At 42.1% G+C, this 17001-nt stretch overlaps 3 protein-coding genes across 3 annotated transcripts in view; all 3 read left to right on the top strand.

Moving 5' to 3' along the window:
- The first annotated feature begins 606 nt into the window (after window positions 1-606).
- On the top strand, window positions 607-6539 carry LOC138980260 (dentin sialophosphoprotein-like). The gene is made up of 2 exons (XM_070353109.1): window positions 607-1134; window positions 1666-6539. Exons 1-2 carry the CDS (start codon window positions 930-932, stop codon window positions 4788-4790), a joined length of 3330 nt encoding a protein of 1109 aa, XP_070209210.1. The 5' UTR covers window positions 607-929; the 3' UTR covers window positions 4791-6539.
- Window positions 4874-5653, top strand: LOC138979535 (uncharacterized). Its single transcript, XM_070352247.1, has one exon. The coding sequence runs from the start codon at window positions 4874-4876 to the stop codon at window positions 5651-5653; it is 780 nt and encodes a 259-aa protein (XP_070208348.1).
- A 1881-nt stretch (window positions 6540-8420) lies between the features above and the next one.
- Window positions 8421-17001, top strand: part of LOC138980259 (uncharacterized) — a 29372-nt gene continuing 20791 nt past the window's right edge. The window contains exons 1-4 of the mRNA XM_070353108.1: window positions 8421-8924; window positions 10350-10383; window positions 14663-15388; window positions 16453-16658. Coding sequence (XP_070209209.1) covers window positions 10369-10383; window positions 14663-15388; window positions 16453-16658 — 947 coding nt within the window. The 5' untranslated portion in view covers window positions 8421-8924; window positions 10350-10368. The remainder of the gene's footprint in view (window positions 8925-10349; window positions 10384-14662; window positions 15389-16452; window positions 16659-17001) is intronic.

The following is a 17001-nucleotide window of genomic DNA, read 5'->3' as shown; positions in this document are numbered from 1 at the left end:
AAAAGCACTAATCAAAAAATTGCTCCAGGGGCTTGCAACGTAGTACAATATATGACCTTACTGGGAGAATGCAAGTTTCCAGTACAAAGGACTTAACATTTCTTACATACTGCTTGACTAAAATCTTTACAAACATTGACTATATTCTATACAAGAAACACTTAACAAGGGTAAAAGGAGAAACAGAACCTGTTAGTCGCCTCTTACGACATGCTGGTTAGCATCGGGTAAATTCTTTCTCGTCCCAACCAATAAGGGACTCCCCCTAACCCGCGGGGGGTAGATACCGTCTGTCCCATGTAAACGATCATGTACACAATCACAGATCTGCTCCGGCTTTTACATGGCATAAGAGCACCCCTCCAGTTGGGCACATACCGAAAAACAACGGACTAGCGCGTGGGTTCCCGTTTTGCTGAATTGATTTGGCTGGTAATTGACATGGGTGTCCATGACGAAATTAACACAGCAAAATAATCTCCCCCCCCCCCCCAAAAAAAAAATCCCATTCTGCGTAAAAAGTAGCCAGAATGTTGAGTGATGGCATTTGTTCATAGTGGAAGGATGCTCTCTTTTCCATGGAAAAGCATAGACAGATCTGTGGTGATTTTCGACATTGTTTGACATATCGTAGATATCAATATCAATCAATATGAGGCTTATATCGCGCGTATTCCGTGGGTACAGTTCAAAGCGCAGGGATTTTTTTTAATTTTTTTTTTTATAAATTTTTTGTTAAAAATTTTTTTAGTATTAATTTTTTTTAATAAATATATAATATATAATAGGTGTGCTTGTTATTATATGTGAACCAATCTGTATTATGTGTTTTTGTCTTATCAGTGAATGTCCTAATAATTCTAATGAAATGTTGAAATTATAACCGTTTACAGGCAGGCTGGGTGTGTCGAAGAACATTTTACATTTTAATGGACAATAAAGTGTTGTTATTGATATTGTTATTGTTTACACGAAAAGGAATGTTGCTTAAAGCTGTACATTTGTTTGTTTTGCGAAAAAAAGTTATTGTAGAAAATTTTATTTTTGTGTGTGCAGAAGATACTGTTCGGGGGTTGTCCTTCCTTCGTAACTGGCGTTTACAGCGCGCCAGACAACAACGCCGACTCCACAAAGGTAATTTGTCCGAAGATAAGATAAGATAAAATAATATGAGATGAGATAAGAATTGATGTGATGAGATGAGATGAGATGAAATACGATAGAGAAAACTGTAATGTCCCTTTCCATTATACGAGTACATAAAGATATGAGATAAGCTATAAGATAGGATATGATGAGATGAGGTGAGATGAGATGAGATGCGATGAGATAAGACAAGATAACTTAAATGTCGATTATAATTAAACGTGATTTTCTTTTTTTATCTGGGGATAATGTTCAGAATATGAAAAGAAACGTGTCGGTGGAGTTGATGATGTTGATAATGTTTGTGGTTGCGATGATGATGATGATGATGATGATGATGATGATGATGATGATGATGATGATGATGATGACGATGACTACGACGACGACGATGGAGATGATGATGATGACGACGACGACGACGACGATGATGATGATGATGATGATGATGATGATGATGATGATGATGATGATGATGGTGATGGTGATTTATACTGTTTGTCTCTCTATGTACAACAGCCCGGGAGCAGCAGGTGCAGAGAATGCGTCACATCCTGCGCACCATCATCTCTAAGGGGGGCAACAACGGTCAACGACTCTCATCCCTCGTCAACATGCTTGAAGTGCTGCAAGGCCTCCGCGGATTCAGAATTCTCTCCAGCGATCTTACAAGCGCTGGTCCAGCTCCCAAAGACACCCAGCAATCTCCCGGCCTCTCCCCACAATCCGAACAGCCATCTGTCGTCCCAAGTTCAAACAGCCCTTCTTCCTCCAACTCCACTGGCACCTCAAACCAGGCTGCGGTTAGCCCTGCGCAAAGTAAAGGCTCAACAAACAAGTCGCTACGAGGACCTTCTGCCAACGACATGAGAAGGAAGAACCTGAGGATGAGGTTGAACAGACTCTTCGGCAGCTTCGTCGACCCTTACTTTGACGACAGCACTGAGCACGCTGGGGGCTTGTCGAGAAGAAGGCGTAGTGTGAAGCAAGAGTCCCCTAACTCTCGCTGGAAGAGAGCCGTCAATCAACAGCTAGGCTCCACCCATTCAGAAGTCGATGCTCTGACGCGGCGTCTTCTTCTCGGCCAGCTGACAGACCCTGACATGAACACGCTGCTGAGGTTGAAGCGAGATGCTTTCGGCAGAGGAGGGAGGGAGTCTTCAGAGAGGAGTCGCTACGCTATGCCAGCCTTCGCAACAGGGGGCAGCTTTGGTGCCGATCAAGGGTTTGGACTGGCGATGCCCGGACTTGCAAGCAGTCAGACGCAAGGGTCTCGTCAGAACGACTTGAAGAAAGCCTCAACTCCTAACCTATCTTCCCGCACTGCTATTGACCACGACGAAATCGAAAACGACAGCAGAGGCAGACCTGGACTCAATTTTGGACAAGGCATCGACTTGGATCGGAATATCGATACTGAAAATGTCAGAAGAGCCCCAGCCGCCGTGGGTTTAACAGCCGCAGAGACACCTGACAGCGTCGACATAGATAAAAGTAATGTTGTCATTGGAAAGGACATGGGAGAAGTACTCACAAACGAACAAAGAGATAATGTAGGCAGTCACGAAGCAGTTCCGGATTCAATAGATGTGGATAGAGCGGACGATGACAGACTCGCATATAGGGAACTGGAAGACATAGTCGATGATATCGCAGACGAGTTGATCGACGACGAGGCTAGCTTTGACAGTGATGACAGAACAGACGAACCGTCCGCATGCGAAACCTCTGACAAGGATTCGGACGATGTTGACTCAAGAGACATCGAAGATCTTTTCGACGAAATCGATGACTTGTTTTCGCTTGATGCAGACCTACGGATTCTCGGCAAAGGCAGCACAGACTCGAGAATTAACTCTGTTGATGATTCAAAGGATGTCAACGTGGATGACCTCGACGCTACTCTTTCTGCAGACATAGATGAGGGAGACGATGATGAAAGTAAAGACGATCTGTCTGATGACGACAAAAGCCTTACGTCCATAGAAGACCTTTTTGAAGACAACGACGACAACAGCCTTGCGTCCATAGAAGACCTTTTTGAAGACAGCGACGACAAAAGCCTTGCTTCTATAGACCTTTTTGAAGACAGCAACGACAAAAGCCTTACGTCCATTGAAGACCTTTTTGAAGACAGCGACGACAAAAGCCTTACGTCCATACAAGACCTTTTTGAAGACAGCGACGACAAAAGCCTTACGTCCATACAAGACCTTTTTGAAGACAGCGACGACAAAAGGCTTACGTCAATAGAAGACCTTTTTAAAGACAGCAACGACAAAAGCCTTACGTCCATAGAAGACTTTTTTGAAGAAAGCGACGACAAAAGCCTTACGTCCATAGAAGACCTTTTCGAAGACAGCAACGAACCCAACTCAGCAGTAAAAGACACTGTAGAGGGACCTGACTCACTGTCCTCAGAGATAAGCTTGGACGCAGACAGGCCTTCAACCCACAGCGTACATGATGACAAAACTGTAGATGTTGACGACATCGACAGCGCAGAAATTCCCGATGAACCCGACGCAGATCAATCAATTTCACGGGATCTCGACCGACAAGGGACTGAGGACGCTGATTTTCCGGATAGTCTTGATGGAGATAAACCAGACAGTGCTGATACAGAAACGCCTGACAGTCGTGACATTGACACGCCAGACGGTCCAGATAAACCAGATAGTCAAAGCAAAGAAAGACCCGGCTCTGATAAATCAGATAGTCTTGACATAGACACGCCAGATAGACTTGATAAATCAGATAGTCTTGACATAGACACGCCAGATAGTCTTGATCAATCAGATAGTCTTGACATAGACACGCCAGATAGTCCTGATAAACCAGATGGTCCTGAGTTTGACAAACCTGACAGCCCTGATAAACCAGATAGTCCTGACACAGACACACCGGATAGACCAGATAAACCAAATAGTCCTGACACAGACACGCCAGATAGTCCTGATAAACCAGATAGCCCTGCCACCGACACGTCAAATAGACAAGTTAGCCTTGACAGAGACACGCCAGATAGTCCTGATAAACCAGATAGCCCTGCCACCGACACGTCAAATAGACAAGTTAGCCTTGACAGAGACACGCCAGATAGTCCTGATAAACCAGATAGCCCTGCCACCGACACGTCAAATAGACAAGTTAGCCTTGACAGAGACACGCCAGATAGTCCTGATAAACCAGATAGCCCTGACAGAGACACGCCAGATAGACGAGACAGAGGTCGATCTGACCAACCAGATAGGAACCGAGACCAGCCTGCTAGGCCAAAAAATGACCTACCCGATAGACCAGATAGAGATCGGCCCGACAGACCGGGTAGAGACCGATCTAACAGACAAGATAGGGATAGAGAACCTGATAGGTCCGACAGGGAACAACCGGACAGATCGAGCAGAGACCGACCGGACAGAGACCGACCGGACAGGACAGACGCGACAGAGACCGACCGGACAGACCCGACAGAGACCAACCGGACAGACCTGATAGGGAGAGACCTGACAGGCCAGATAAAGACCGCCTCGACGGATCAGATTCGCGAGGTCGCCCCGGACAGCGAAAACCGTCTTCACAAAACAGAGGGTTGCGAGCCAGCCCAGCACACACCGATCTGCACAGCAACCCTCGCTCCCTGACAGACGGCTGGTTCAGCGACAGCGGTGACGTGTTTGAGGACCGACTGGACTTGTTTCTTGACCGGCTGGAGGACACGAGGTCTATGCTAGAGGATCAGATCAACAGTCAGCACTCTGCCACTGACCGCGAATCTCTGCTCGGACAACTGTCCTATATTCTCCGCGAAATGGCCAGGATTGACATGCGACAGGATGGGCTTAACCCAGGTGTCCCAAACCTCGGCTATGACGCTTTCACTGCCGGTCCAACTTCTGCAGGGTTTTCTACGACTGATCCGTTCTTGTCTGACGTCAGCGGGACGGCTGCAAAAGTCACTGGCTCGCCTGGAGTTTCAGTTGGTGACGTCATAACAACCGATGGAGTGTCCATGCCCGGAGTGACGTCAGCGTCGTCAGACTCAGCAACTCATAAAATGACGTCGACGTCGGTTCCATCTGCGCAAGAGGTGACGACAGCTGGTTCGATTTCGTCATCTCAGGTTGTGACGCTAGAGTTGACGTCATCAGCGGGAGGTGCAGCATCAGAGTCGTCAGGGAGTACGCAGGCAGAAGAAGCCACGACACTGTCGGATTTGCTTGTACACGAATTGACGTCAGCCCCGCCACAGGTCGTTTCTGAAACTATGACGCCAGCCCCTGCTTCAATCTCTCCCTACGTGATGGAGGTTGACGGCAAAACAAACGCAGCCACTGACGTCACTGAAGCAAGCACGGCACAGAATAGTGACGTCAGCACACAACTTACAAAAAATGAAGACACGACGGTACGGGTTGCTATTGGCAACGACAGTACTCCCAGCTCTCCCTATCTCGCTGGCAACGGTACTGACCAGTCAACAAATGTCCAGAGTATGACCTCCTGATGATATGTTCATTTTCATGTTCCAACTGAAAGGTGATATTTCATCGCATGTATCATTTAATTTAAGTTTACATGTTATCTCATTTATACCTTTGCATGCATGTGTGTTGCGCAGTTTGTATTTCCAATGTGAAGCAGAATTACCATTTGACTATCATATGTGACGGAATGCCTGTATATGAGTCCTCAACCATGTGCTTCAAAGCAATAGATGGAAGATTATGTATAAGTATTTGAGTTGAAGCCCCAACCCTTGCAGTCGTCATCGTTTTCACAATAAGTGTCATTTTTTGACAAAGTATCATTTTCGCTTTTTCCGAGTTTGTGAATGATCAACCAGGCGCTGTTACGTTGAATAAACTGTATTGAATAACCTTAGAATCACAGGAAAGTAAACCCTATAAATACATTCGACTTGTGCAATAGATTAAGTGAGAGTAAAGAGGAACAAATCTGCTGGCATCTGAGAAAATAACAAGCATTAATTGTATGAACAAGCGACTATATTTTTTTTGTTTTTCAAATCTTAAAAAAGAGCTTTGCCTCATTTGTTTTAGAATCTCATCTAATTTTATTAAATAAGTTATATTAAATAAATGTGGGTTCTTCGTCGCGTTAATAATTATGTGCTTGACTCGATATCCAACTGTAAACCATGTCTGTTTTCGTTCATAAACATAGGCTGACTTTGCATTACTTTGAGTGGCATCAGTTCTGTGTTGTTATTTGTTTTTAAACCTGGAGTATGTATTATTCTTAGTAATCAAAATCGCATTTATTATTCAATATCATGTAACTTAACTTTGAATAGACGTTTCATTTTGTAACGATGTTAAATAGCCACATTTGTCTACCCTGTTCTTTAAAATAAAGTGATGTTATGTTTCCTTCGCTATCGTTGTTTATAACTGAACGAACGCTTCCCTACAAATGAAGACGCGCACACATTCACAAAATAATGCTCAGTTTCTCAAGAAAAGCAAAGCAAAGGAACAAACAGAAGAACACACTTTACTGGAACAACATACACAGCAACAACAAGTACAACAACAACATCAACGTTAGCTACAAAAACAGTAAAAACAACATAGATGATCAGTAATTCCTCATGTGAACGTTTATTTATTGATAGATTTCCTGAATTTTCAAAATTTTTAAGACAGCAGGAATAAATACTGGACCAATTTCAAGCATCTAAACCCCATCCATTTTTGTTTCTTGACAGAAAAAACCCCATGAATAAGCAAACAAGTCGCGTAAGGCGAAAATACAATATTTAGTCAAGTAGCTGTCGAACTCACAGAATGAAACTGAACGCAATGCCATTTTTCAGCAAGACCGTATACTCGTAGCATCGTCAGTCGACCGCTCATGGCAAAGGCAGTGAAATTGACAAGAAGAGCGGGGTAGTAGTTGCGCTAAGAAGGATAGCACGCTTTTCTGTACCTCTCTTTGCTTTAACTTTCTGAGCGTGTTTTTAATCCAAACATATCATATCTATATGTTTTTGGAAGAACTCACAGAATGAAACTGAACGCAATGCCATTTTTCAGCAAGACCGTATACTCGTAGCATCGTCAGTCGTCCGCTCATGGCAAAGGCAGTGAAATTGACAAGAAGAGCGGGGTAGTAGTTGCGCTAAGAAGGATAGCACGCTTTTCTGTACCTCTCTTTGCTTTAACTTTCTGAGCGTGTTTTTAATCCAAACATATCATATCTATATGTTTTTGGAATCAGGAACCGACAAGGAATAAGATGAAATCGAAAGTGTTATTAAATTGATTTCGACAATTTAATTTTGATAATAATTTTTATATATTTAATTTTCAGAGCTTGTTTTTAATCCAAATATAACATATTTATATGTTTTTGGAATGAGAAAATGATGGAGAATAAGATGAACGTAAATTTGGATCGTTTTATAAATTTTTATTTTTTTTTTACAATTTTCCGATTTGTAATGACCAAAGTCATTAATTAATTTTTAAGCCACCAAGCTGAAATGCAATACCGAAGTCCGGGCTTCGTCGAAGATTACTTGACCAAAATTTCAACCAATTTGGTTGAAAAATGAGGGCGTGACAGTGCCGCCTCAACTTTCACGAAAAGCCGGATATGACGTCATCAAAGACATTTATCAAAAAAATGAAAAAAATGTTCGGGGATATCAATCCCAGGAACTCTCATGTAAAATTTCATAAAGATCGGTCCAGTAGTTTGGTCTGAATCGCTCTACACACACACACAGACAGACAGACAGACAGACAGACAGACAGACAGACACACAGACACACACACACACACACATACACCACGACCCTCGTCTCGATTCCCCCCTCTACGTTAAGATATTTAGTCAAAACTTGACTAAATATAAAAAGAGTCGTTAATTTACACACACACACACACACACACACACGGGCAAGGGGCAGGGGGGGGGGGGGGGGGGACTTTCGAGTTCATCCAAATCGACATGAAATAAATGAGCAAATGTAGGGAGAGAGAGAGAAAGTGTGTTTGTGTGTGTGTGTGTGTGTGTGTGTGTGTGTGTGTGTATGTGTGTGTGTGAGTGTAAGTGTGTATGTGTGTGTGTGTATATATATATATATATATGTGTGTGTTTGTGTGTGTGTGTGTGTGTGTGTGTGTACACGAGGCTAGCCAAGACTCTCGCGCACATGCGCGAATCATTCAAGGAACTATTGTAAAGATTTTCGAAAGAACTGATACAGCTGGTCCGAAATAACATTCCAAAAGAGAAATGAATTCAATAACCATTGTACAAATGTATGTCGTAGCTCTTCTGAATGAGCTGCACACCCTCATAGCATAATTCACTCGCGGAATGAAATCCTGAATCGAACGGTTTGCCTATTGATCGGCAAGGAAAAGATCGATATCAAGCAGTCAGGCGAGTCATATTATTGGAATGCACCCTGCCAGCTAGTATCGGCTATTCTCTATCATGTTTATTCCATCAAAATGACTGATGAATCACATTTTGGAGTTTTACGTTTGTGTATATGAGACAGAATTCCGCTAAAGTGACAGTAATCGTGGTGGTGCCAAATCACCATAACGGCTAACCTGAATGACTTTCGTTCTGGTTTTTCCATTTCGTAATCGGGTGACACCATAGCACGTAAATATCTCCACGTCAGGTACAATGACATTTTTCTGTAGACGTGGCAGTCCCAACGAGCAAAGCTCACAACAGTTCACAGAGAAGTAGCATGACGAAATGATTACAAGCGAAAGGGCGGCTGATTAAGGTAAGTCTCACTTTATTAACCTACGTTAACATAAGATAATTAAGAACTGTGCTCTGCAACTATAACTAATGAAGTGCGCAAATGTGGGAGGACTTTCAAAATGGCGGAATGTTTCACATACCCAACGACTTTGAGGAACAGTAGTATGGAAAAGACACAGATACAAACAATATTAAAATGAAAACTTGAGCACTTTTAGGCTCATAACGTCACAGGTAAATAATGTTGAAACGACGAGTTATGTGACCCAAAATAAAGATTTTGAAAAAGATTGTCTGTACATACCTAAGAAGAGTTGCAACGGCAAGGTCTGAAAACAGAAAAATGAACATCTGGTCCATCTTAAAAGCCTAATATGGAGACCATTGAGGAGGTCATCACGAATCATTGTAAAACGCTATACTTCAAAATAGGAAAGGGCGCCAAATATGGACCGGCTCCTAATATAGACCACCTCCGACAAACCTCTGACAAACTAGCGGCGATAGAGTGCTCAGTATAATTTCATTCACAACATTCTCCAGCAGGGTAGCGTATGCGCGTCAAAACAGTCGCGGGCGCACAAACCAATAAACCGTTAGGCTTTTTCACTTTTGTACACTCCTGGCAGCATTCACTCCAAATTTGACGCTTAAAACGATCTAGTTTCTGTCTATAGACACAGCTGCTTTATATGACAGCTAAGTCTGTCATTATTACATTTGAGCAGTGTTTGCCTCTCTAGCGCAAACACAAAATAATAGTAAAATCTGAAAGTATGTGTGTGTCCCCTTAAATATACCATCTTTAACAAACACAGATAAAGACCGGTTTCAGTCATGCATTAAGAAGCTTGCTGAAAAATACTAATAACTAGCCATCGAACTTTCCAACAAAAATATATCTTCTTTAGGCGAAAGGTAAAATTTTCATTTATTTTCTCTCTGTTCCTTTAGTTTTGTGTTGTGCTTCAAATAATCTTCTCAAACAAAAATAATACATCATGAAAATGTTGGTCATAATGCATCGTGAAAAGGGTCAGAATACATCGTGAAAATGGTCACAATACATCGTGAAAAAATTGGTCATAAAGCAACGTGAAAATGGTCACAATACATCGTGAAAATTGTCACAATATATCGTGAAAATGGTCACAATACATCGTGAAAATGGTCACAATATATCGTGAAAATGGTCACAATACATCGTGAAAATGGTCACAATATATCGTGAAATATATCTACCGCTCAGGACACACAATTCGTCGTGAAAATAATGCAACAGACCAGGATCAAATTAAATCTTTCCATCTGATTCAGATTTCAAATAACTTATAAATAAGGAAGAATTTAAGGATCATATCAAATCTGTCTATCTGATTTAGATTTCAAATGACATAAATATTGACGAATTTAAGGATCAAATCAAATTGCCTTTCTGTTTCAGCTTTCAGGATCAAATCAGCATGGCGTCATCAACTGTGAGTTTTCTGTTTTGTTTTGTCATTTGTGACCTTCCACCACGAAATGAGTAGCATAACACCTTTGCATGATTTTCATATTTTTACATTTTCCTAAAGAGTTTTTTATGCTCTATCCAGTGGTGAAAACCGTTTTAGAAAAGAGCGAAAACTGTTTGAGTTATAAGCCTGTGACTAAGGTGATCCTCACGCTGTTACCATACACTCTCCGGACTTATATTAAGCCTAGCGCAAAACCGCGCGAGGTGACATGCGACTCATTTCGTGGTGGAGGGTCACATTTAATACCTATATTTCATATTTCTGTTACATTATTTAAAAATATATCACAGCAAACTAATGTCTTTCTCACTTTACACTACTTGTCTGTAATTGTTGTTCAAATGTTCAGTATGTATCACCTTTTCTTGTGGAAAAAAAGTAAACAAACTTTTTTCTTTTCAGTGATGAAAGTGCTTAATAAATAAATGCAAGTTACATTTCAAGTTCTGACATGACATTAAAATCCATTCTGACAAAGTGTATGTGTGTGTATGGGTATATATATATCCCATGACCTCCCTTCTTTGTCTCTGTTACTTCAGTATGGGTATATATGTTGTATTTTTATAGCTCAATAAATACATCATGGACTCAAAAAAATATATGATAGTGCAGATTCCGATTTGGGCGAAGAACTACTTTGCTCCCGACCTTTGACCTCGCGCCGAACAATGTGACACATTTGTATGAAGTTCCAAAATCGTATTGCACGGCTCAGAAAACCATATCAGTTGCACGCAAAAATGAATCTCAGAACTGATCTGATGTATGAGATGCAATAAGCAAACGTTTCTTTCATTATGAAAGCAATGCAGGTCGAAAAAAACGAACATTCAACTTACAAGATAACCAGATGCTAGCGAACCAAAACAAAAACACGAGTACTCTCCCTTGCTTCGTTAGCAGACGACTTTTCCTTACCTGGCACGGTTGGGCTTCGCTATCAATCTATCGGCTGTTTCACGTGTTTCGCGAGCAAGTCTACTCTTTTGCCTGGCTCTGCAGTAAGTCCACATTGGCGATGAAGGTATCCGAGAACTTAACATGTGTGTATTTTTCCGTAATCCAGTCATATTCCTTCAAAATGCAATCAATCGGCGGTGACAGACGTGTCGGTCGCGTTTTCCTCTCACCCATACCAGTTTAAGTTCATCCATGCAAACACACTCGCAAAACAGTTTATCACGTAGATACATTTCAAATAGGGAGCAAATGGTTAAATCTAAACCTACATATTTGTTCCCTAAAATTTGCTTCTCTGTCAATAAGCCTAATTACACACGTTCGAGAAAAACAACGTGGAATCGATTCTGAATCGAGTAAGCCAAATGGGTCCCAAACCCGTTTCGCCCGTTCTGCCGACCTGAAACGCAAAACAAAAGAATTGTGCGCTTCAACTAAATTAATTTCTATACGACTTCATTACTTTCTTGCAACTTATGAACCTTTACTTAAAGCTTTTAAATGGTCTGAAAGTAGTGTTACCGCGTACTTATCGATGCACTCATTCGTTTTATTTTTTCAGCGACGGTCACTTAGTTTAAGGTTGCAAAAGGGCTAAGTCTCGCTGGCAACAATGTTTTACACTGCACAGATCGCAACAGTGCCGCTAGTAGTCTACACTTTGTTTGATGGTAGAATGGGATATACAGATTACAACACTCGTGGTTTTTTATATGGCTTGTATTTCAGTCAAGACCCAGCGGGAATATCAATCGAGAGCCACTCGCCAGAGGCTCGTGTCTCCCGATGATATTCATCCGCTGGGTCTTGACTGAAATACAAGCCATATAAAAAACCACTCGTGTTGTAACCTATACATATGTGTGTGTGTGTGTGTGTGTGTGTGTGTGTGTATGTATGTGTGTGTGTGTGTGTGTGTGTGGGCGTCAGTGCGCGAGCGTGTATGTGTATGTGTGGGTGTGCGCGGTTGTGCGTGTGCGTGCGTCCGTGCGTGAGTGAGTGCTTGCGTGTCTGTGTGTCTGTATGCAGAGAGAATACTACATGGCTTCCTGTGTCTTACCAGATTTACACGAGTTTTTTTTTTTTAAATATTGAACTGCGAGCGAAAGCGTGTATTTTACTCAAAATGTTCCCCAGTCAAGGAAATTGAAGACGTTTCTTTTGGAACCTCGATCTCTTCCAAAGCCTCTGCAATCTGTTATGTCGAAGACGAGTCGCGTTATACTTTTTCGAGTCGAAATATCGGACCCTATTGCTACGCTGAAAACACAATAGCGTTTATAGTGCTAATCTGACATAATATTCTGTATTGAAAATATGTTTTACTCAGCAAAAACTACCAGAATGGTCCATGTCGTCTACTGTAGACGACGGTTCAGTGCGCATATCCCTTTGCGCATGCATCCACTGAAATCACCGAACATTGAAAAACCCTCGGACATATATAAATTATACGGAGAAGACTCGAGATAACCGGCTGTCTGGCACGTCACGTATCATGCTTGCTTACGTATATTTTACTAGAATGAATACCCGCTTCGCCGGGTAGCCGGCTTCGCCGGGAAGAAGTACTTAGAGCCGTACGCCGGCTTCGCCGGGTCCGAACAATGGACCCGCCAAGCTTAGGTCCCTCCCAGATTCGTGGAATGGGAACAGCACGAAAATGACTCAGTGGCCATAATGCCATTCCTGACCATATCGAGTCCCATCCTTGTCGACGAATGTAACCGTGTTAATCACCTTTGGAGGCGAACTCCACTCAAACAGGATTGAGCAATTTATAGCTTATCTGTAAGCCCTTTTGAACTGTTATGGCTTTTCAAAGGAAGGCCAGTACATACAAATACACAAAAGCCGCCAGACCACATCACAAACAGAACTGAACAATCCCCAGGTGTTGCTCACATAGAGAGACACACACACACACACACACACACACACACACACACACACACACACACACACACACAAACACAGAGAAGCCGTATCTATAGAGAGATAGATGACAGTGTATTTTTCGCGTGGCTATAAATTGATTCGACCTTTGCACTTTTACAGTGAGGATAATTTACGGGTCCAATTTACGTTCTGGACACTGCGGTGACCTTCTAAAAATAGTAACAGAACGCCGGGAATATCCGAACACGCCCCACTCATACTATAGTGCACCATACGAAGGAAGGGAGGTAAACGCTGAAAACCTGGAGAAGATGAGAAGATAAGGAAGAGTTACTTATAATGGTGAAATGAACACAAAAACCAAAATCGGTTCAGCGCTGCGCGCTGAGAGCACGTGTTGAAATATCTCATCGATGATATTGTGTCCGGGGTGTAGCTGAATACGGTGTCCAAATTTGAAAAAGATCCACCGAGAACTTTGGCTTTGGTGTGTCGGTATGGGGGCCCGGGTAGCTGAGGTGGAACCAAAATAGCTGAGGTGGAACCAAAATCGGTTCAGCGCTGCGCGCTGAGAGCACGTGTTGAAATATCGACCAGGTTGTGTCCTGTCCCGGGTCTACCTGAATATGCCCACCAAATTTGAAGCAGATCCATCGAGAACTTTGGCCGTGCATCGCGAACTCACACACAGACACACACACACACACACACAGACAGACACAAGTCGTATATATATATATAGATGTTCGAAAGTCTGACTTCTATTGGGGGTTCGCGTGATAAAGACTTCAGTAAATCTGTAGATGATAAGAGAACAAGGATTGTCTCAGAAGAAAGTCAACGACTGAATACTTCAGACCGGTAACTTCATTTCAACATTGCAAACAATGGACGTTCCATGGGGACAGGAGAATTTGCTGATTATGTGCTAAACATTGGAAATACCGTCAGCTAGAATCAGAGATAGTTCACTTCAGATTGCAGGTTCTTGAACTTTGCAAGGGTTGTTGCCTGTTAAAGAACTGGCTTTTACGCGTAATGTATTTCATGTACGGTAAGCAACAACAACAAAAAAGCAAATGGCATCGTCTGTCGACCAGTAACAGAAACAAACCTGGTGAGGTATGCGTGTACTTCATACACGTCGAAGAAACCGGAACCATGCGTCTTTGTTTGTGCAAATATCCGTGGGAATATCCTTTGATGATCGGAATAGGGATGTGTGAGACCATCAAATCACAGCCCCCGAATTCCCACATGTGTCTATCAGAATAGCTATATTGTTATCTATTGAGTGGTCTCTGTCACGTATATAGAATAAATGTTGTAACATGTATGTGATAAATATTTTCACGATGAACTCCGTCCCTTTCAGGGGGGACAAGCAACGCGTCCCCGTCAAGGGACGCCACCTGGACCCCATCCTGACCCCAGACAGTTCTGGCGAGACAGGGTGAAAGAGTGGTACCCCAGGTGGTCGGAGAAGACCTACTTCGTCCCCTCCGTGTTGATGTACAGGACAGACCACGACACCGTACAACTGCCCGGAGCTGACGTCAAGGTTCCCAAACCTTCAGTGCTCATACCCAGACGTGGAGATCCCCCCACCCTGTTGGAGACTGACGTCATTGATGACCTCACGCAGCAAAGAGTCTTGCACTGCATCCGCAGATTGTCCGAGGAACAGGTCGAGGTGATGTTCGTTCTGTCAAACCTCGACTTTGACGATTACCTGAACGATTCCAACTTCGCTGCAGCGGCGCAGACGTTGCCGAAGCCTGCGGATTTGATGCAACAAAACATGGACAGGGGAGACTTTGATCTTCTCATTATTCACAGGCACTACGGAATCCTGGCCGGAGAGGTCAAATCGGTGGGGGCAAGCTATGCCTCCTTGAATCTTCCCCCGCATGTGCAGCTGGCTAAGATAGAAGAGAAAGTAAAGAGGGCGGTCAAGCAGCTAGTCAAGTCTAGAAGCGTATTGAGTCACCTTCTGGCTGACATGACCAACCCACCACCAATACACAGGACGCTGATCCTCCCTAATGTTTCCAGAACCCAGCTTCGAGAAGTCCTGGACAATAACACACAGCTTAAGGAGGTTAGTAATTTTGTTGCTGTATATAATGTTATTTTGCTAAATGTTATTTAGCTTTGTGTTTTCACTGGAGAGCGGGAAGAAGGGCGGAGGAGATGGAGATGTTTAAAAGCTTAATTTCTGCCTCTAAGTCTTAACCTCAACAAATTATGATTTATATATAAGAATTATGCTTTTATGATAAAAAATCAATGTAAACAAACAAAAAGGTTTCCAATATTTAGGTTTATTTTTCAATTATAATAATAAGTTTATTAAAGCACAAAATTTGTCATAAAATAAAGCCTCTTGCGCAATGTTTAGCCTGTTAAAGAGGTGTAGAAAATGTTCGCTGTCCATAGATATCAAAATTGAATTGTTTGATAGAATAGTTGCATCAATTTTATTATATGGTTCCGCAGTATGTGGCCCAAATTTGGTTAATTTAGCAACATCATTGCAACTTCGTTTTTATGAGATTATTTTAAAATTAGGAAAATCGACCCCAAGTGTATGTTTGTTTGGTGAATTGTGCAAATTTTCATTATATCTCCAATTTAAAAATAGAATAATCAGTTTTGGTTGAAATATGTAGATTGTAATAATAGTAATAAGTTTTCAAATGTATGGTATCGCTTTTTGCTTCACGTTTGGCGTGAAATGCCACTCTGGAGAATTAGGAAATGAATTTCATTACATATTTTAGTGTATTTGTTTTATTAGACATTTGAGGATAAACTTACCAGTGTATTTTTGAAGAAATTCAAACGCAGTAAAATTTGAACATTTATTTGATTTTTATTGTTGTTAAAAGCGAAAGTTATTGAACTTGGTATATTTTATTAAGTATATCATGAAAGAGTCATGCTTTATTTTTCTCACGTACGGTATTAAAAAAAGGTCTGTCCTGTAACACAGTTGTGATATAATCGATTAGGTAATAATGCAGTCTGACCTATTTATGGTTGTTAATTACAAAGTGTCGTGTTCAATTTTTGTTTGCTTTTGTTGTAATTTTTTAAAAATTCATTTTACCCTAGGGGTTTCTGAAATAAATGTTGTCAATTGTCATGGTGTGTCAATGGCAGGATCTCCGCCAGTGTCTTGGACTTCAGGGGACTTCAGACCCTATTCCTCTGTGTTTGACGTCAGACCAGCTGTCAGACATCAACCTTCCTCATGACGTCACCAATGATGTCATTCGAGAATTTAGGCAGTGGTGGGAGAACCGAATGTCAGCAAGCGGACCTGATCCTAACATGACTGAAGATATCTATCTGGAGCTTTTAGCACGGTCAGTACAGAAGACGATGTTTGGAAATCATTCTGTCGGAGTCTTTATTGGCTTTGAAAAATGTGACCCTCCACCACGGAATGAGTCGCATGTCACCTTTGCATGATTTTCATATTTTTACATTTTCCTAAAGAGTGTTTTATGCTCTATCCAGTGGTGAAAACCGTTTTAGAAAAGAGCGAAAACTTATCCTATGTTGAGTTATAAGCCTGTGACTATAGGTGACCCTCACACTTTACCAGACACTCCCCGGACTTTTTATTAAGCCTAGCGCAGAACCGCGCGAGGTGACATGCGACTCATTTCGTGGTGGAGGGTCACAAATGTGTGTGACGGGCGCAAT

The sequence above is a fragment of the Littorina saxatilis genome, linkage group LG11, assembly GCF_037325665.1.
Source record: "Littorina saxatilis isolate snail1 linkage group LG11, US_GU_Lsax_2.0, whole genome shotgun sequence".
Classification (NCBI taxonomy): Eukaryota; Metazoa; Mollusca; class Gastropoda; order Littorinimorpha; family Littorinidae; genus Littorina; species Littorina saxatilis.
Note: the sequence above shows the minus strand (reverse complement) of the source record. Positions and strands in the feature narration are given on the sequence as shown.

Coding starts and splice junctions, on each gene's coding strand:
- LOC138979535 (XM_070352247.1), top strand. CDS start 4,874: ATGCTAGAGGATCAGATCAACAGTCAGCACTCTGCCACTGACCGCGAA.
- LOC138980260 (XM_070353109.1), top strand. CDS start 930: ATGGACAATAAAGTGTTGTTATTGATATTGTTATTGTTTACACGAAAA. Junction 1,135..1,665: donor ACAACGCCGACTCCACAAAG/GTAATTTGTCCG, acceptor TATGTACAACAG/CCCGGGAGCAGCAGGTGCAG.